Below are 20,803 nucleotides of genomic sequence, written 5' to 3'. Positions count from 1 at the left end.
GAAGTTCTAGTTCAGTTCAGGTCTTGTTTTTCGTTTTATCATTGAGAAAACCAAGGGTTAGAGAAATTAGCTAACATGCCCAAGGTTGTACAACTTACAGGTGGCAGGACCACGATATGAATTACTGCAATATAACTACAGAGCCCACATTCTTACCACTAGAAAAGAATGGCACGCCAAAGGCAGAATTAGATCCAGGAAAATGGGATATAAGCATTATTGTCAAATTCTGCAGAGGAATCAACTTGATTGAAATCTGAAATGAACAATGGATTTACCAATTCAGAGGCTGTTACTGAGGAAATATGTATCACACCAGTTGCATATTGGGAGTGGAACCTGGATGGTTGTGAATTAATGTATTAATTGAATTCAACTTTATCTGGTGACTCTCTTACCCTAGTTAACTGCTCTCTAGTTCCTTTGGTCGTCGATCAGTTCCTCCAACATACTTTGAGTTTTTCCTTAAGACCCTTTGGCTATGCTAGTCTTCTTTAAGATTTTGGTCCTCTAGCTCTTTCTGTGATTGGCACTAGTTCATTCAGATCTTAGCTTTATTGTAATCTCCTCTGATACATGTTCCTTGATAATTTATAAAAATGACCCTCTCCATTGTTATTGCATATTTGCTTCCTTTGGGTCATATATCGCAATTTGGAATTATGCATTGATTTATCAGTGTACTTGTTTATTGTCACTCTCCCTCGCTGGTTCTGACTCCATGAGGGTAGGATTAGGTCTTCCTACCCCTAACAGAGTACCTCGAACACAGTAGCTGCCCAGTGAGTACTGCTGTATGGATCAGTGAATGAACATTTCCTGTTTATGTAGGTAATGCTGAATTGTTTTATTTTCTTGAAAGTAATCAATCTCTGAGAAACGGATAGGAGGAAAAGCAAGTTAAGAAAAGCCACAGCTTAAAAAAAACGTTTAGGGCTAACACTTCTCGAAGTGTCACAAGTTTAGTAAACATGCATCTTTTTCCACGTTATAGATAACATATTTAGGGATAAAGGTGCCAGCTTTTATGGATCTTTGGATCATTGCTAAGGTGTTTTCATTGGTTAGAATCCCAACTTTATTTTCCTTATTGACTCAAGAGGGCTTTAAACTAAGATTGAGCCAGGAGGGAGGAGTCTTAGGTAAAACTATAAGGAATGGGAAAATGAAAACGATGGTCTTTGCCTTCAAGAGGTATACAATGGGATGAGAAAGGCTACCAGGTAAATAACAACCTGTATTTTACAGCATAGTAAAGGAGGGTGTGAGAGGAATAAAGCAGTTAGAATAACTATTGAATATAAATGGGGAAGAGAATTAGAGCTATCTGCCAATAAAATAGGTAGTCTTATTAGGTAGTTTGTTCTGAGAGTGTTTAAAGAGAGGGCTATAATTTAGCAGCAGAGTTTTCTCCCTTTGTAGGAAGCTGGCACGTGGTCTTTCAGTTCCACCCAATTTTAAGATTCTGTGAGATTGAGCAGGGGCAGAGAAACATACTTGATTTTGAAAGACTGAGTAGAATTTATGTGGATGGGTGGGAAAAGGACTTTGCTCACCGTTTTTCCTCCTGAGATACATATGTAGTGTAGTTATAGTAGACATACATATGTATACCGTTTATAAACGTTTATAGTAACGAAGCTTTTTTGGTAAAAAGACTCAGAAATACTAAAACAAAATGCTTTTCTTGAAAGATTTAAAAAAAATTATCAAAGGAAGGTGTAATTATATCAGAAAACCTAACAGGAGGAGGGCTAGTGTAATGGCATTAAGGAGTAAGAAAATATAGTGGATGTTTGACATTTGCAAGGGATATCACTATAGCATACAATTTCCTTCATCTCTTTTTATAACAGTATCATTTTCCTCGGACTTTCGTATATTAAGTGAGAACCATGAATTCAGTTGAGATGTAAGTGCTAGGCAAGGCTTACTAGCTCTGATAACCTCCTGCATATCAGTTCTAAATCATAAGCAATTTAAGTTTTTGGTTCAGCAAAATGACAAGTCACTACATATAAGAAAGGTTGCATTTAAATAGTTCAGTCAGTGTTACATCCTGAAGTGCTCTTTTCCTTATTCTTTGCCTGGCTGTGTTCTATTCATCTTTTGTGTTTCAATTTAAATGTCATGTTTCTAGACGGACATGGAGATTGTCATACTAAGTGAAGCTGAGCTAGAAAGAGAAAGAAAAATACCATATGATATCACTTAAATGTGGAATCTAAATAAATTAGACACAAATGAACTTATCTACAAAACAGAGCCAGATACACAGACATAGAAAACAAACTTATGATTACCAGAGGGGGAAAGGGGTGGGAAGTGGTAAACTGGGAGTTTAGGATTTGCAGATACTAACTGCTGTATATAAAGTAGACAACCAACAGTGTCCTACTGTATAGCATAGGGAACTATACCTTCTAATAACCTATAAAGAAAAAGAATATGAAAAGGAATATATATAATGTTTAACTGAATCACTGTGCTGTACACCAGAAAATAACACAACATTGTAAACTGACTATACTTCAGTTTAAAAAAAAACACAATAAAAAAGTTATATTTCTTAGAAGAGATCTCAGAACAATAAAATAAATTATGCATTTCTTACTTTTATCCTGCAACACATTCAACACACATTTGTTGATTTAGAAAAAAAAATTCCAAGTTCTTCTTTTCCCTATTGAGCCACATATCTCCCATTTGAACTTGTGTAGTTGATATTTTGAATGTTAAAGCTTTGTTTTGATATGTTCTGTTAATATTTTGGAAATATTAAGAAAAATCATTGTACATTACAGTATACCTCTGGTTATATGTTTAGATCTAACTATATGTTAATACCACAGTCTGAGATAATTTTCCTTTTTTTTTTTTTTTTTACAGACAATGATGTGTTTCTGAAATTCTGAACCATGAGTCTAGCACTTAATGATCTGCTTATTTGCTGCCGTCAACTAGAGCATGATAGAGCTACAGAACGAAGGGTAGTAAATTACTTAAATTTAATCTTTTCTTGAAAGAAGTGTGTGATCTGTAACTCATTATTTTTTTTTTTTGGTTTTTTTGTTTGTTTTTTTTTTCATTTTCAGAAAGAGGTTGAGAAATTTAAGCGCCTGATTCAGGATCCTGAAACCATTCAACATTTAGATCGGCATTCAGATTCCAAACAAGGCAAATACTTGAATTGGGATGCTGTTTTTAGGTATTCCTTTCTAATTTTTTTTCTCTTTCATTTTTATTTCTGTTGTGTATTTTTTGTGTGTAAGTAGGTCTAATTTATCTTTGCTCCCTATCTACCATTGTGCATTGCAATGAAATTGGTGCTTAATATTTAACTGAAATGTAATTTTTAAAGGATGTTCATATGGAAAAAGTTAAACATTTTTAGATCATTTGTTCAATAAAATGTCTTAGACATATCTCACTCAAGATTAGAGAGAATTTCTTTCATATCAGTTCATTCATAAGACTTTATTTCAAATTAGAGAATAAAATTAAGTTATAATAAGTCCTTTATTATTACTTTGACATCTTTAAATACTGCTCTAAGAAACTGCTATATGTTAAACTATAATAAAAAAGTAAAAAGGAATTTTAGAGTGATTCCATATGGATACAGTAAAAAAACAAAACTCAGGCATTGGAAAGATACAATTTGTTGCTGTATTGGAATAGCAAAGAGAATTGATGCTTTTTACACTAAGATGTAAGTTTTAACTATGAAGTTCATTTATAACTAGAAATACCTTATAAGACAGGAAAGATGAATAAAATATTTTAAATTAATACAGAATACTGAGAAGCCTGAACATTTTCAATCAAGGGGAAATACTAATATTTACTTGCTCTAGAGTATTTAGAACAGATAATCTATTTTATTTTTTAGCTTTTATTTGGTACTAGATAGACTGTTGCAGATTTCATTGTGGATAGTGTGAAACATACATACTTCTTTTCCTCTGGTTATTTAGTTTATTTCAGATACCATAAATACAGTTATTATCTAAAGACAAAAACTGTTTTGCCTAGCTGATCAGGTAGGCCAAATAGACACCTGGCATTCCTAACTAATGATGAATATTTTCTAAGCAGGCTTCATTTAAAGGCTAAAAACATTACCAACGCCTAGGAAATAGGTAGGTCATGTACACAGAACAGCAGAAAGAGGTGAGAAAGAATTGAGAACCCCTGATAGCATTGCAAGCTTTTAATGGTAAAGTGAAAAAACAGGCATTAAAGCAATAGAAAATTATGGAGGTTATAAATTAAGAGCTTTGCAGTCCAGACTTTAAATTGGTGTTGAGGGCTTAGACCTTAAAAGAGAAATTTAGTTGTTTTGTTTAGCTGGTACCTTGATTGAAGCAACGTGGTTTAAAAGATGCTCTTTATGATGACACAAAGGACTTTTTGAAACTGTTATAATAATTTAAGTACTTAATGAGTTTCTGAAATTGTTTCATTTTCTTGAAGATTTCTACAGAAATATATTCAGAAAGAAACAGAATGTTTGAAAACAGCAAAACCAAATGTATCAGCCTCGACACAAGCCACCAGGCAGAAAAAGATGCAAGAAATCAGTAGCTTGGTCAAATACTTCATCAAATGTGCAAATAAAAGTAAGTGCTATTACTTGGCTTAATATGTTATTGTTGCATGGGTTTGGTGTGAATATGGTGAGATAAAAGTTGAGTTCTAACTCTAATTTCTACTATATATAATGATTTTTAATACTATAAGTCCAAATAATTGGAGGAATTTATGCAAGCATGGAGTGATAAAACTCAGGGTTGAAAGGATTAAAAAATGTTATTTTAGCTACCCATTCTTGGATCCCAGTGCAAGTGTCCCTGGCACTTAGGTAGCCTTAATGATTAGACATACCTTTTGTTTCTTTTTTATCTTTGAGTAGTTGTCATAGTAGTGAAAACCTGTCTCCTTTTCTTTTTCCTGTTTTTTGAGATAATACAGAAAAATCCTCATCAGTTTTTTCAATGTGACATACTTTGAGATACTTAAAGTTAGCCGTGATATTTCCTCTGAGTCCTCGTCTCTAAGCTAAACAGACCTAATTCCTTTAGCTCATGTGACCTAGTTTTTATGTCACTCTTTTCTGAAGGTTCTTCAGTTTAATTTTCTATCTTTTAAAGTGTGGGACTCAGTCTTCTAAGTATATTCTGATTGGCCCAGAGTGGAGCAGGACTTGCATGTCTTCTATTCTATACTTCTACTGATTCTAAGATCACATTAGCTTTCTTGGCAGTCAAAACCCACACTTTTAACTAACACTTTGCTTGCTGTTGATTTAGGAAAAAAAATGTACCAAGTTCTTTTTGTCCCAGTTGAGCTACATATCTCCCATTTTGAACTTGTACATTTGATATTTTGAAAAGCCAGTATTTTTGAACCAAAATCCTAGTAGGCTTATGCAAGGAAATGAGTGTCATACAGCGCTGAAAAGCTACAGACAGAGATGTTTGTTTAGGGACTTGGGCTCAAACGTTGTTTACTTTTCACAGATAAGAATGTGGCTTTGCAATACTAAATTTAGTTTAAGAATCAGAAAAGCTCGATGTTGGTAAACATTATTAAGTGGAAGGATATAGATTGTTAGTGAATGTTATTGCAGAATGGTGGTTTGAGGCTTGAGTCTAAAAGACAATGGCTTTAGCAGAAGTTTAGTTTTCCAGCTCCTCTGAGATGTCAGTTTGTGTGGATAGCTGTAGGTCCTGACAAGAGACTCCAGTATAGACAGCAGAAAGCTACACTGAAATAATTTGCACTCACTTTTGCTCTGCATCCATTAAAATTTGCATTCTTGGCTACTAATGCTGGGCTTTCAGTAGATCTTAGTATGTTTACAAACTTGCAGACTTTGTGAGTGAGTGAGAGAAAGAAATTTGTAGTCCATTGTAGCCCTCCAGAAAAGTTTGCAGTGGAAAAAACCTTCAACTGCAAAATTAACAATGGAGATCACATTTTAAAATGTATGAAAGTATCAATGTGTTGGTTTACAGGAATGAAAATTTCAATGTAAGTTCGTTTAAATGTTTGAAAAATGGTATGTTTAAGGCTCTTTTTTCTTTCAAAGGTGACTTTATAACTTAAATACCTTTAATCTTGGAGCAAAACCAGGAAGCTACTACTGTGTCATCTCACTTCTTCCATTTTTTTTTTCCAAAGCGTTGGAGGGTTGATGGGAATTTAAACACATATCCAGACTTTGCCAGGCTTGCTTAATTAACATTGGTATCCAAGATATGATGAAAGAAACAGATCAGAAAAAAAGAGGTAGCTGGGGAGGAACCAGTAAGCAAATATTGTTCAATCCTTTATGTAAACATTTGTCTACTTCTCTGCAGACACAGCATAGACAGAGCTTAGAGAATAGAAAACTCAACTCTGAAGTATGTTAGATTCCACGAGATTCCTCAAAAATCTCTGTAGCCAACCTAGCTGTCCTTTTGAGGCAGATTTTTTAGAAATGTATGTGAGCCTAATTTTTGAAACACTTTTCAATTTGGCAGAGGAAAGAAATATATTGGGATTAAGGCCAAAGGGAAATCTGATTTCATCCCAATACTAATTTATGTGGTTATTCAACGTGTTTATTAAGCATTTGCTGTTAGGACAGTCGCTGGAAATCTGTGTTGAGATAAAGAGATTAATTCCTTTGCTTAAGAATGTACTGATATAACAGATGTTATAGTTGGAAAATGTTGTAAGGATTGTAAGAGTGTTACAGCAGAGGATGTTATGACTGTGTGTTTAATCATTAGCTAGGTGCCTAAGATTATGATATAAGCCATAAGTAAAAATAATTTTTTAAACTAATAAGAACTGATACCACACTTGATCTTAGCCAAAAGGCTGAGAAATGATGATGTTTTAGTTATATCAGTGTATATCTATTTACCATACTTCTGAAGATGGTAACTAGTCCCATCATAAAAAAAAAATCCTAAACTAGAATATATTCAGATATACATAATGATTTGCACCTTTCTCATAGCTTACATCAAAAAGTTTGTATGCAATTTTTTAGATTGTTAATTTTGAAATATGAAAAATTTAAGCTGTGACATCAGTATGACTTACTAAAAGTAACAAATAATTTTTAAATGTACTTTTGTTACTTTTAAGAATATATCCATTAATGTTGACTTTTCAGGACCTCTAGTAAATAAGTAAAACTGAAAATTGCATATTTATATGTCATAAATGCTACTATAGGACTTGGGAGTAGTTTTGCTTTTCAAAGTAAATAGTATTCTCCTTATAAACTTATTTTAATTAATTCAGCTTTTTGTAAAAAATTCCGAGAATCTTTGGGTCATTTTAGGTCTAATGCCAGAAATTGTGAATTATTAAGGTTAGAATGTGAATGAATGTTTTTGCTATATAATCCTATGGCGTTGGCAAACTTTTGTAAAGGGATCAGATAGTAAATGTTTTTGATTTTAGAGGCTATGTAGCACATATCGACTACTCAGTTTTGCTGTTTTGGCAGGAAAGTAGGCATATACAACATGTAAATGAATAGACATGTCTATGGTCCAGTAAAACTATTTCCAAAAGCAGGCAGTTGGCTGAATTTTGCCCCGGGCCATAGTTTGCCAGTTCTTGTTTTACGAGAAGGATGTTGGTTAATAGTAATTTCCTAGATGGAAATATTTATGTAATTAGCAGTCCAAGTGTCTTTAACTTGTTTTTCTTTAAGATTTGTATGTTTTTGTTTGTTTATTTTGTTTTTAAACAGGAGCACCCCGGCTAAAATGTCAAGAACTCTTGAATTATATAATGGATACAGTGAAAGATTCATCTAATAGAGCCATTTATGGGGCCGATTGCAGCAACATATTGCTGAAGGACATTCTTTCAGTAAGGAAGTATTGGTGTGAAATATCTCAGCAACAGTGGCTAGGTATGTTTTGAAGTTTGGTGTTTGCGAATTTTTCCTTGTGAAATGAAGTTTCACTGAAACAGCAGTCATAGTCTATTTATATTCCCCAGTGACCTCACAGTTTAACAGCAATAAAATTGAATGATTATAGAATCTGACAGTTAGTTTTCATGTATTATGTACTTCCTAAATTGTTGTCACTAATAATGTATTAGGTGCCTGCTGTCAAAACTGGAAGTATGGAAATCAGAGAAGCCATCCCTGTCCTCAAAGACTTGACAGTCCAGTGGCAGAAAAAAACAACACGATATAGATATATTTGGGTGCAGTGAGTTCACAGATCAGTGACACCTAAACGCGACAATGATTAAAGTGGAAAGAAGAAAACCAGGAGAGATGTTATAAAAGAGAAAGCAGGAGAGTTTCAAGTTGGAAGGGGTGTGACATTTTAAGTGTTGTAGAAATGATAAGACACAAAAGTATTCATTGGATTAGGCAGTGAGCAGGTCACTGGTTAGGTAATGGAAATCAACAGTTTTAGCATGCAATATATAGGACCCAGTGACTTACAAGGTAAGTAGAGTGAGGCGCCAGGGAGGGATTGTTGACAGTTTGTAGGTGAGAGGTACTGAGAGACCACAAAGGAAGGAAGTTATGGTCAGAGACTGAAGCCTTTGAGTTTATTGGTTTCAAAGGTGGAGTATTTCTGGGCCTGAGTGGGTTGAATGGATGAAAATGGGATTTTAATGAGGTGACTTTAAGCCAGATGTCAAAATCTTTTAATACTGCCATCTCTGAAAATTTAGAAACTGAGCATTTTTGATTGAGAAATATTCAAGATAAATTGTGCTAACTTAAAAGACATTTACATTTATTTATTTTTTTATTATCAATTTATCATTTGAAAATGAAATGTTTGTGGTCCTTGAAACCATGCCCTCATCAGTGCCCTGCACTGTGCTTTACTGTTCCCACCTGAATGAAGGCATTCTCAGCTGCTGCATTCATTTCTTATCTGGGGCCTTTGCTGGTGCTCTAAACACAATGGAGTCTGTGTCCCAGACCCGACCCTCAGTGAGCCTAGGTGCAGCGTTTGGAGAATAGGCCAGTGATGTCTAGGACACCCCAACACGTCTGTCACCAAAATGGGTCATCCTAAATATTTAGAATATTTGTACATTTTAGATTATAACTTGTAACAGTGGGTCTCACTAAAACAAAGGCAGCTGTTCTTCTAGTCTCTTTATGATTATTTTATCATCCGGCATGTTCTCTGAAATTCTCTTTATTTTTAAGCAAACTACTTTCACTTCTGATAACCAGCCTTTTTGTTGAATTATTTTTCCAGTTAGTTCTCTTCTCTGAAGCTTATTTCTCTGATGAAGACTCTGCTCCAAAAGTGATGTTTACATTCAAAATGTATTTGGTAGGGTGGTGATTGAAGCCATGGTCATGTATGAGGCTGTCTAGGGAGAGAGTTTAGAATGAAATGAGATGGTGGCCTAAGACTGAGCGGACACTTCCATGGAATCTGCTTGTTGATTTCTGCAAAAAAGTCCTGCTGGGATTTTATTGAGATTGGGTTGAATCTGTTTAACAATGTAGACTCTCCCAGTCCATGAACATACGTCTCTTCATTTATTTAGTTTTTTTTTTTAAAAACACCTAAAACCTGTGTACTGTTAATTATAAAACTTATGTGTTTTATAAACACACAAGTTTTATAATTAACAGTATACAGAATTTGTGTATTTTTGTTAGATTTATATTGCATCAGTTTGTAAATTTTACTGTTGTTTAAAAAAATTTTCTTTTCCATGTCATTCAATGCTGTTATACAGAAGTACAATTGATTTTTGTATATCAGTCTTATATCCTGGAGCCTTGCTTAAATCACTTACTAGATCTAGGAGCTCTTTTGTAGATTCTGTGGTATTTTTTATTTAGACAGTCATATCATCTGCAAGTAGTAGAGAGTTTTTTTGTTCCTTCATTTCTGGACCATGTGGCTTTATTTCTTTTTTCTGCCTTATATTGCCTAGGACCTCAGTATGATTTTTTGCTAATGGTAAAGTGTACAAAACATAAAATTTACCATTTTAACCATCTTTCAGTATACAAATTCAGTGGCATTAAGTATAGTCACATTGTTGTGCAACCATCACCAGTCATTTCCAGAACTTTGTTCATCTTCCCAAACTGAAACTCTACCCACTTAACGAGAACTTCCCCTACTCCCACCTTCCAGCTCTTGGCAACCATTCAAATCTTGATGAAGGTACTCTTGACTACTATCAGTGCTGAGAAAAATAAGTTGTCCTCTTCCTCTGGTCAGAAATCTCATATCTTCTGCCAACATCCATGAAACTGGCATTCTGATTTGTTAGGTTACAAATAAAGTCCCAGACCTTTTGTAGTTCTTGACACACTTCACACACATTATTAATCAAATAGTATTAAGACAAAACCAGACCAAACAATGGCGAGTGCGCTGTGTCAAGTGCTTTGTTAGGCCTAGCTGAAGGAATTAGGACTAGAGAACTTAAGTAGCTTATCTGAGACCTGGCTCTTAAACTGATGTTCACATACTCTGCTGTCTGTAGTTGTTCTTGTCTTAAAGACAGTTTAATTAATAAAATTAAATATTAATGAAATGCTAAATATTAATGAAAAGAACGAAGCTGGGGGAATAACCCTCCCAGACTTCAGGCAATACTACAGAGCTACAGTAATCAAAACAGCATGGTATTTGCACAAAAACAGACATCCATACGTCAATGGAGCAGAATAGAGAGTCCAGAAATAAACCCACACCCTTATGGTCAATTAATCTTTGACAAAAGAGGCAAGAATATACAATGGAGAAAAGACAATCTCTTTAGCAAGTGGTGTTGGGAAAGCTGGACAACTGCATGTAAATCAGTGAAGTTATAGCACTCCCTCACGCCATACACAAAAATAAACTCAAGATAGCTTAAAGACTTAGACATTAGACACTATCAACTTCCTGGAGGAAAACATTCTCTGACATAAACCTTAGCAATGTTCTCCTAGGACAGCCTACCCAGGCAGTAGAAATAAAAGCAAAAAAAAAAAAATACAATTAATGAAATGCTTTTACTGTGTTAAATATAAATTAGTATAATTTTTAATCTTTTGTCTGTTGGAATTACTGAAATTCCAATTGGATTGTGACCTTTAAGTTAAATGTTTTGGTAATTTTCTTTTTAAAAACAAGTAGTATATTGTTTTTTTGTTTTATTTTGTTTTTAGAATTATTCTCTGTGTACTTTGAGCTGTATCTTAAACCTTCACAGGACATTAATAGAGTTTTGGTGGCTAGAATAATTCAAGCTGTGACCAAAGGATGCTGTTCACAGACTGATAAATTAGATCGTAAATTTCTGAATTGGGATTTTTTTCCTAAGGCTATTCAGCAAGCAAGGTAACCTAATTCACTTTTGTTTTGTATTGTAAATCCATTTGGTCTTTTTGCAAGACTATGTTTTACATTCAGTAACTAAAAGTATTACCAATTTTAGAAAAAGATTGACTGGGGAGAGGGTATAGCTCAAGTGCTAGAGCACATGCTTAGCATACACAAGGTCCTGGGTTCAATCCCCAGTACCTCCTCTAAAAATAAATAAATAAGTAAACCTAATTACCTCACCCCCCGCCCCCCTCCGAAAAACAGAAAGAAAAGCATTGGCTGATTATAGTAGAACTGTCGTTTCCCAAAGAAGGTGGTAGGTCCAACACTTCTTGAATATCCAATGTATAGAACGTGAAGTGATGTTCAAAAGTGTGGAAGTCTGTCTTGCTTTTTTAATAACAGGGGAAGCTATATTGCCTCTAAGTATTTTCATTTTCCCCATTTTTGAAGATAGATGTAAGGTACTAAGAATAAAATGAAATAGGGATGTATTTTGGGAATATCAGTGTCTTATATTTATGTGGCATTACCCAATTTATAGTGTGAAACATTTTAGAAGTGGTAAGTATTGCAAATGAGTTTTGTATAATTTTGTAAAATGTTTAGCAGCAGGGAGAGCTAGCAGGAGTAATCTCTTAATAGCCAAGTAAGAACTGTTTTTTTCATAAGTGTCTTCAGTTGTGTATTTCCCTCCATTATACCAACTTGAGTCTGTTTATTTTTTGTCACAGACAAGAAAAGAGCTCTGCAGGCCTAAATCATATCTTAGAAGCGTTTGTTATCTTCCTCAAGACTTTGGCTGTTAACTTTCGAATTCGTGTGTGTGAATTAGGAGATGAAATTCTCCCTACTTTGCTTTATATTTGGACTCAGCATAGACTTAATGATTCCTTAAAAGAAGTAATTATTGAATTATTTCAACTACAAATTTATATCCATCATCCAAAGGGAGCCAGAACTCAAGAAACAGGTATAAAGAAAGTTTTTGCTATTTTGAATTTGCTTCTTCATTAAAAGACTTAAGTATGAAATCTGTATGTTACAGGTTATGAGCTTCCTCTGGATTGCTGTGCTTGGTAATATTATTAGTCATAAGGATATTTTTCACACTTTTTTTTTTAAGAATTTGAAGCTGTGGTAGCAAATCATACGCCTTACCATTTGTTTAGTACAATGCTAGTTTTTTGAGGAATACAAACGTATGACACTGTCCCCCTCTAGGAGCTGATTATGCAACAATAATTAGGTCCTAAGAGATGACACAGACTGTAAGAGTGAAAGAATTTAGAGAAGGCAGGATCTTGTTTGTCTGCATATTGCCTTTATTAGAATATGTAGCAGATGAAGGTGGATTGAACCAGGCAGATTAGTCAGTTTCCGAGGAAGTTAAATACATACTGCCTTAAACCTTATGGTTACTCCGGGCTGTTTGCTAGGGAAACCAGAAATGAATGACTTATCCTCCCTTCATGCCTTTACGTTTGTCTTTCCCCAAGACAGTACTGCTTGGATGATGTAGATCCATTCAGTAGATAGGAACTTTCCTGGGTGAAACTGAATCAGTTCCCTTATGCATAGGCTACATTTGACTTTGGCTTATACCAGCCTTTGGACTAATCATAATGGCTGATTTAATGACCTTATTAAGGAATCACTCCTCCTTGAGTAATAGCTAAAACGGAGGAAAACTACTGTAGCCACTTTTTATCGAAAGCAGCTGTGTATGTCTCATGGGCCCTTCTGGTATGTATAGTTAGATGTATTTGTAGCCCAGGAAACTGCTGTAGGTCAAAGAACGGTGGCTATTCTTAGTTTTTCGTCTTTCATATAGCTGTCACCAAAATGAAAATCAGGCTTCCTAGGAGATGGTGTGGCATGTTTAGGGTTTTAGTTAACTGCATATTTAGGTTGCATTGAAAATTGGCAGATGATGAGGCTGTCGGAAACACTCGGATAGTTTTAGGCTACACTAATAGATTTGATGGTTGGTTGGTTGTGGAAAGTAATAGCCCCATTGCTTCCCATACTCGTTAAATCACAGCTGGGAGTATTATGCTCACCAGATTTTGTAGAGTCAGCATTTTGAAAGGGACATAAGTTGACTCAAGTGTGTCTAGGAAAAGATAACTGTGATGATAAGTCTGGATAACATATCATTTGTACACTCGCTGAAGGAACTGGTAATGTTTTTCTGTTAAACAAAGACATACATAGAAGTTGGTCCTCGTATAAAAGAGGGAGTGTATTGTATTTGCCTTAAGAGAGAGGAAATTAGAGAAAGTTTAATTGAGATTTTGATTGAACTGAGTAGAGAAAGTTAGATGAGAATATGGAAGAATTTTATAAGAAATACAGTTAACTGAATGTGAAATGGACATCATTACAAAGTAGAGCTTGTCACGAATGTGGTCAGAAGAGACATAAGTATGAACTAGGCTGGACCGGATGTCTTCTAATGTTATTTCCATCTTAACCGCTGAATAGCTATATGGGAGTTGGCAGTTCAAGTGGATTGTACGTATAAATGGTATTTTAATTAAATTAATTACTTTTAAAATTACAGGTTCTTATGAATCAAGAAAATGGAGAAGTATCTTATACAACCTGTATGACCTACTAGTTAATGAAATAAGTCATATAGGAAGCAGAGGGAAATATTCTTCAGGAGCTCGTAATATTGCTGTCAAAGAAAACTTGATTGAATTGATGGCAGATGTTTGTCACCAGGTATAGTAGGTCTTGTCACATTTTGAAATTTCCTATTAATTTCCCTTTCACTGGGCCTGTAAAAGCTTGTAAAATTATTCTATACATGTAACTTTTCCTTTCAAAACACCATCAATATTTGGAATTAAACTGGAAAGATGACTATTTTGCACATATAAACCTAGTGAAAACTGATGATGAAGTTTTGCTTTCTTAAAAGATGATCTGTAGGAAATAAGATTACCCTAACCCCGTACGTTTCATTTTTTATCAATTGAGTTTGAAATCACATGGCATAAAATTAATTATTTTAAAGTGTATAATTCAGTGCATTATTTATTTATGTAATTCATTTGGCATTTTTACTACTACGTTGTGCACCCATCACTACTGTCTAATGCCAGACATTTCCATAACCCCCAGAACAAACTTTGTACTTATTAGCGATCAGTCTCAGTTCTTAGCAAACAACCACTGATCTACTTTCTGCCTCTGTGGATTTGCCTGTTTTGAACATTTCATATAAATTAAATCATACAATATGTAGCCTTTTGTGTCTGGCTTCTTTGACTAAGCATAACATTTTCAAAGGTTTTCCATGTTGTCCATTAATCAATACTTCATTCTTTTTTATTGCTGAGTAAGATTCAGTTGTATGGATATATTACATCATCAGTTGATCGCTTATTATCTCTTTTTTTTCCTCCATAGAAGAAATAAAGAAATCTCTTTTTTTTCTTTTTTTAGAATAATTTTAAAGGTTATACTTCATTTACAATTATTAGAAAATATTGACTATATTCCCCGTCTTGTACAATATATCCTTGTAGCCTATCTTACACCCAGTAGTTTGTACCTCCCACACCCCCACACCTGCGTTGCGCCATCCCAACCACTAGTTTGTTCTTTATATCTATAAGGCTGCTTCCTTTTGCTACATTCACTAGTTTGTGGTGTTTTTTAGACTCCACATATAAGTGGTATCATATACTGTTTGTCTTTCTCTGACTGACTTCACTTAGCATAATGCCCTCCAAATCTACTTGTGTTGCTGGCAAATAACAAAGTTTCTTTTATATAGCTGAGTAGCGTTGCACTGTGTATATATACCACATCTTTTTTATCTATTCGTCTGTTCATGGACACTTAGTTGCTTCCATATCCAGCTTTGCATTTGTAAATAATGCAGCTATGAACATTAGGGTGCATGTGTCTTTTCACCCCAAATTAGTGTTTTTGGTTTTTTGGGGGTATATACCCAGGATATATATATTCTTCGGATCTATATTTGGTTTTTGGAATTACTGGGTCATGTGGTAGTTCTTGTTTTTTAAAAGGTTTGAAAAACCTTCATACTGTTTTCCATAGTGGCTGCACCAGTTCACGTTCTTACCAAGAGTGTAGGAGGGTTCCCTTTTGTCCACGTCGTCACCTACATTTGTTATTTGTATTCTTTTTGTTTTCCTTTGCTTGTGTTGTTTGTAATTAGGGAGGTAATTAGGTTTATTAATTTCCCCTTGGAGGAGGTACTGGGGGTTGAACCTGGGACCTCTTGGGTGCTAAGCATGTGCTCTACCACATGACCTGTACCCTTGCCCCAGTATTCTTTTTAATGATATCCATTCTGCCAGATATAGGGTGACATCTCACTGTACTTTTGACTTGCATTTCCCTGATGGTTAATAATATTGAGCGTCTTTTCATGTGCCTGTTGATCATCTGCATTTCCTCTTTGGAAGAATGTCTATTCAGGTCTTTTGCCCATTTTTGTTTCCTTTTGTTTTATATTCTGTCTTTTTAAAAATTGTTTATTTTTTAATTGAAGTATAATTGATTTACATTATTTCAGGTGTACAGCAAAGTGATTCAGTTATATATATGTATATATATAAATATATATTCATTTTTAGGTTATAGGTTATTACAAGGTATTGAACATAGTTCCCTGTGCTATACAATAGGTCCTTGTTTACTTACTTTATATATAGTAGTGTGTATCTGTTAATTCTTGCCCACTTTTAAATTAGGGTTGTTTTTGATGTTGAGTTATATGAGCTTTTGATTTCCCCATGAAATTTGACCTAGAGCCTTCCTGGATAGAGTATTCTTGGTTGTAAGTTTTTCCCTTTCATCACTTTAAATATATCGTGCCACTCCCTTCTGGCCAGCAGTTTTTGTGTAGAGAAATCAGCTGAAAGCCTTATGGGGGTTCCCGTGGAACTAGCTCTTTGTTTTTTCCTTCCTGCCGTCATAATCCTTTCTTTATCTTTAACTTTGGCCATCCTAAGTATAGTATCTTTTAGTGTAGGTCTGTTTGGGTTCTTCTTGTTTGGGACCTTCTGTGCCTACTGTACTTGAATATCTGTTTCCTTCTTTAGGTTTGGGAAGTTTTCAGTCATGATTTCTTCAAATACCTTTTCAATCCCCTTTTCTCTTTCTACTCCTTCTAGGACCCCTATTATTGTAGGTTGGTATGCTTTATGGTATCCCATAGATCTCTTTTATTGCTTTTGTTGGTTTTTCCTTGCTTTTCTGTCTGCTGTTTTGATTGGGTGACTTTTGTTATCCTGACTTCTAAGTCAGTTATTCATTCCTCTGCATTGTCTAGCCTGCTTTTGACTGCCTCTAGCTCGGCTCTTGTCTCAGCAATTGAGTTTTCTGTTTTTAATCGGCTCCTTATAGTTTCAATTTCCTTTTTATAGTATTCTCTGTTTTTGTTGTTAGTCTTTATTATTTCCTTCAGTGCTTTCATCACCCCCCTTCTGAGGTCGCGATCTAGTAGACTGTCGAGGTCTATCTCATTGTTCATTCTTTCAGGGGACTTCTCTTGTTCTTTTAATTGGAGGTGGTTCCTCTGCTTCTTCATTCCACTTACATTCCTCTGGATGGATTTAGGAGTATCAGTTACCTGCTGTGATCTTCAAGGGCTGTTTTCTGGTTTGTTTGTTTTTAATCAAAGTGGGAGTGCTCCTGTGTAGCCCGTGTGCCTCTGACAGTTTGTTGGGAGGGCTGTTCTTAGTATGGGTGGCTGCTGTGTCTCTCTTCCGTGTGTGTGGGCTGTTATCCCTTTGGCTGGGGGTGTGGCTGGCGTGGTGGTCAGAGCTTGTTCTGATTGTTGTTTCTGGGCTGGACCTCCTTGTTTGTTCTGTGGTTGTCATGGCCTTGGCAGGGCTAGGGCTGCTCCCCTGTTGCTGGAGTAAAGGCTTCTAGGCCCATTTCTGAGCTGCGGTGTGTGGTAGGCAGGGTGGGAGAGCTTCAGCTGGGAAGAGGAGTCGCTGAGTGTACCTCCGTAGGAGATGTCCACTGGCGGTGCCCGCTGTGGTGGTGTCTGTCACTTGTTATGAGGGCCCACAAAGTAGTCTCTGTTGATGCTGCCTTTGTCCCAGCCTTAGCTGCAGGAAAGTCAGCCACTTGCATTGGTGTCCCGTGCCCAGAACTGCCAGCACAGATCTGCCAATGTGAGACACCAGGACTTGCCTTAGCGAGCGTGCAGTCACACGCCTGAATCCATGGTGCACCACGAGGTTAGCGCAGACCCCAGCTCCGCCTTCGCGTACAGTACGGTACGCCATCCTGTTGTAAATACCTGTACTCGCCCCTGCTGTGTGCCAGAACCCCGCTCGATGCCTGTGCCTTCCAGAGGTGCAGGTTCACAGTGGTACCAGTGGAGCAAGTCCACCCTCTCTGCCTGGGGCTGTAAACTAATCTCAGTCCTGCCTGTGAAGTTGCAGGGCCCCTGGGTGTGGATTCAGCTTTCAGCCCTGCCTTTGTACATCAGTGATGGCTGTGACAAGGCCCTACCTCTCTTCCTCAGAGAATACACCAATAATGGAGCCAAGTGGGGACAGTGGCTATGGTGCAGCTGCGTTGCGCCCCTCTACCCCTTGTGCACGCACAGTGGTGCTTTTTTATGGGGTCCCAGGCTGTTCTGTTCTGCACGCCCCCCCCATCCAGAGCTCACACTGCCCTCCAGCCCCCCGAGGCTGTCTCTGTGCAGTGGGTCCCCGCCCTCCCCTCAGGCTCGTCACCAGTCTCCGGCAGCTTGTCCCGGCTTGTCCCTGCCGGCTCACATCTACGGCTGGGGATCGCAGGGACCTTCCAGCCAGTTTCACTGATTCTGCCAGTGCGGCACCGGTATTTTTTCTTTTTTTCTCTTGCTGTATTTTGTGAGAATCATCCTGTACTTTGAAGTGAGAGACACTCTGCCAGAGTTCAGTAGGTGTTCTGGGCGGTTCAGTGGGTTTGTAGATGTAATTCTTGGTGCACTTGTGGGCGATGACCAGCTCTGAGTCCCTCTACTCTGTCACCTTGGCACTTCCCCTTGTGATTTAATGTTCCTTAAAGAAAACTGTTTCTCCAGAGACTTGGTTAACATCCTAGGTAATTTCATTTATCAAATATTTTCTTAATGCTAAGTTTTTGATTTATTCTCTTTGAAAATAGAGATTTTTGCTTTCCTTTTAGATGTCTTGGTGCTTTTAGAAAATTTTCTCAGGAAAGAAAACTAGTATCTTACTTGGTAATATCTGCATTCTGGAGAGCCATTATAGTCTGCGAAGTGTTTGTTACCATATTATCATATCCTTATTTTCTTCAAGTTATTACTCTTGCTTTATGACTTCCTTGTATCTTAATTTGAGGAGGAACATTTTTTTCTAGTGAGCAATAGCAATATTCAGAAAAAAAAAACAAGTTTTCCTTTTGTTATTTTACAGGTTTTTAATGAAGGTACCAGATCTCTGGAAATTTCTCAGTCGTATACAACCACACAAAGAGAATTTAGTGATTGCAGTGCACCTTGCAAAAAGAAGAAAATAGAATTAGGCTGGGATGTAATAAAAGATCATCTTCAGAAGTCACAGAATGATTTTGATCTTGTGCCTTGGTAAAATATTATTATTTTTTTTCTTTTTTAATATCAGTTTAGTCTCATTAATTTTTCTCTCACGACCTCCAGTAGAATCCTTTTATCACATTGTCCAGAACTAGGTCACTTGTCCACTCCCAAACCAGCCACAGACAGAGGGGAAGATGATTGCCAGGACATGCTGAGATCAGCTACCATGGCTTATCTCCTGGGGTCAGAAACAGGTCCACCTTTCCTAAGCATACTGCCACAGCAAGGAAGAAGGGAGAATGGTTGCCGGGTAGGCAGTCAGTAGTGTGTGCCTCATGGATTTCACTGAGTTGTATACCTCACAGCAAAGAGATTTTGGTATGCATAATGCCTTCTACTAGAATTAGATTAGGAAGAAGTTAAAGATAGCATTTAGAAATCACAGAATAATTTGGATCTTATGCCATGATGAAAAGTTATTTTTTCTTATTTCTTCAGTCTCATGTAGCATTCACAATTATTTAAATAATGAAATAAAATATGGAATTCTGTAGAATCACAAAAATATTAGGTCTGGTTGGAATCTGTAGAATTCATGCCTTTTCGGCCTTTTTGCTTTACCGAGAAGAAAACTGAAACCAAGAGAGGATAAAGGTTGCCTAAGGACAGTTAGAATTTGTAGATTATAGTCAAACTTTTGTTAACAGTTCTGTTTGATCTTTACCATGTTGATACAATGTTTAAATGTAATTGAGTTGGGTGGAAGTGTATTGATTTAGATACCTGTTGCTTAAGCTCTTGTTTATTTTTCTATAGTTGATGGTACCTATTTCAGATTCTTTAATTTGTCCATTTAGAGTTATTTTTTGAACATAACTGTGTGCCAAGCATTAGGGATAGAGAGATGAATAAGATAAAGTTCCTGTTCTTTCTAGAGGATATGCAGCAGATATTTATTGAATTAACTGAATTAATATTGAGCAGAAACAGTTTTGGGGGTTTTTGTTCATTTTCTTATTTTAGAGCATTATTATTCACGGCTGAAAAGCAGGGGTGGGTGCAATAACTAAGCAGTAGAATATTGGTAATTTAATTATTTAAAGGTTTTGTGCAAGCAAAATATGAAAGCTTACCCAGCTAGCCAAAATGTTACCAATATTTTTGTCACTTTAGGAAGTAGGGCCTAATAAATATGAAGAGCCAGTTTATTCTGAGGGTAGTATGGGAAATGGTGATGACATTCTAATTAGGCTATTGTAAGGGTACTGTGTCTATATATTTATTTCCTTTTAGCTTCTTAATGGAGTTGAATAATTTTCAGATTATTTATACTTCTTTCTTAAGGTTACAGATTGCAGCTCAGTTAATATCAAAATACCCTGCAAGTTTCCCTAGCTGTGAGCTGTCACCGTTGCTAGTGATACTGTGCCAGCTTCTGCCTCAGCAGCGACGCGGGGAACGGACGCCGTATGTGTCGCGATGCCTTATGGAAGTTGCACTGTGTCAAGGCAAGAAATCGGACCTCGGAAGCTCACAAAAGTCAGATTTATTGAAACTCTGGATTAAAATTTGGTCTATTACCCTTCGTGGTATAAGTTCTGAACAAATACAAGCTGAAAACTTTGGCTTACTTGGAGCCATAATTCGAGGCAATTTAGTTGAAGTTGACAGAGAATTCTGGAAATTATTCACTGGATCAGCCTGCAAACCTTCACGGTAAGTTTACGATGGATTGTATTATGTTTTGCAGCATGTATATTTGTTTTATCCTGATTTTTGTAATTTTGTAACTTCATTGAAGATATGTTAAATTCTATTTCAGATGCTTTTGGTTTTTTGTCCAGGAAGTCTTAATAAGTAAATAGGAATTTAGTTTCACATGTGAAGAGAGCACTAAGACTAATTTTAAAGAATTAAGTGT

The 20,803-nt window shown here is 36.1% G+C and overlaps 1 protein-coding gene and 1 pseudogene across 1 annotated transcript in view; one reads left to right on the top strand and one right to left on the bottom strand.

The window, feature by feature from the left end:
- Positions 1-20,803, top strand: part of LOC116279082 (serine-protein kinase ATM) — a 114,580-nt gene that overhangs the window by 1,202 nt on the left and 92,575 nt on the right. Inside the window, exons 2-10 of the mRNA XM_072954171.1 lie at positions 2,890-2,990; positions 3,096-3,208; positions 4,477-4,622; positions 7,763-7,927; positions 11,180-11,351; positions 12,071-12,309; positions 13,903-14,066; positions 18,761-18,930; positions 20,227-20,598. Of these exons, the coding sequence (XP_072810272.1) occupies positions 2,919-2,990; positions 3,096-3,208; positions 4,477-4,622; positions 7,763-7,927; positions 11,180-11,351; positions 12,071-12,309; positions 13,903-14,066; positions 18,761-18,930; positions 20,227-20,598 (1,613 nt within the window). The 5' untranslated portion in view covers positions 2,890-2,918. The remainder of the gene's footprint in view (positions 1-2,889; positions 2,991-3,095; positions 3,209-4,476; positions 4,623-7,762; positions 7,928-11,179; positions 11,352-12,070; positions 12,310-13,902; positions 14,067-18,760; positions 18,931-20,226; positions 20,599-20,803) is intronic.
- On the bottom strand, positions 6,778-6,885 carry LOC116279085 (U2 spliceosomal RNA; annotated as a pseudogene).

This window comes from Vicugna pacos, chromosome 33 (assembly GCF_048564905.1).
Source record: "Vicugna pacos chromosome 33, VicPac4, whole genome shotgun sequence".
Classification (NCBI taxonomy): Eukaryota; Metazoa; Chordata; class Mammalia; order Artiodactyla; family Camelidae; genus Vicugna; species Vicugna pacos.
This window is presented reverse-complemented; position numbering and strand designations above follow the sequence as displayed.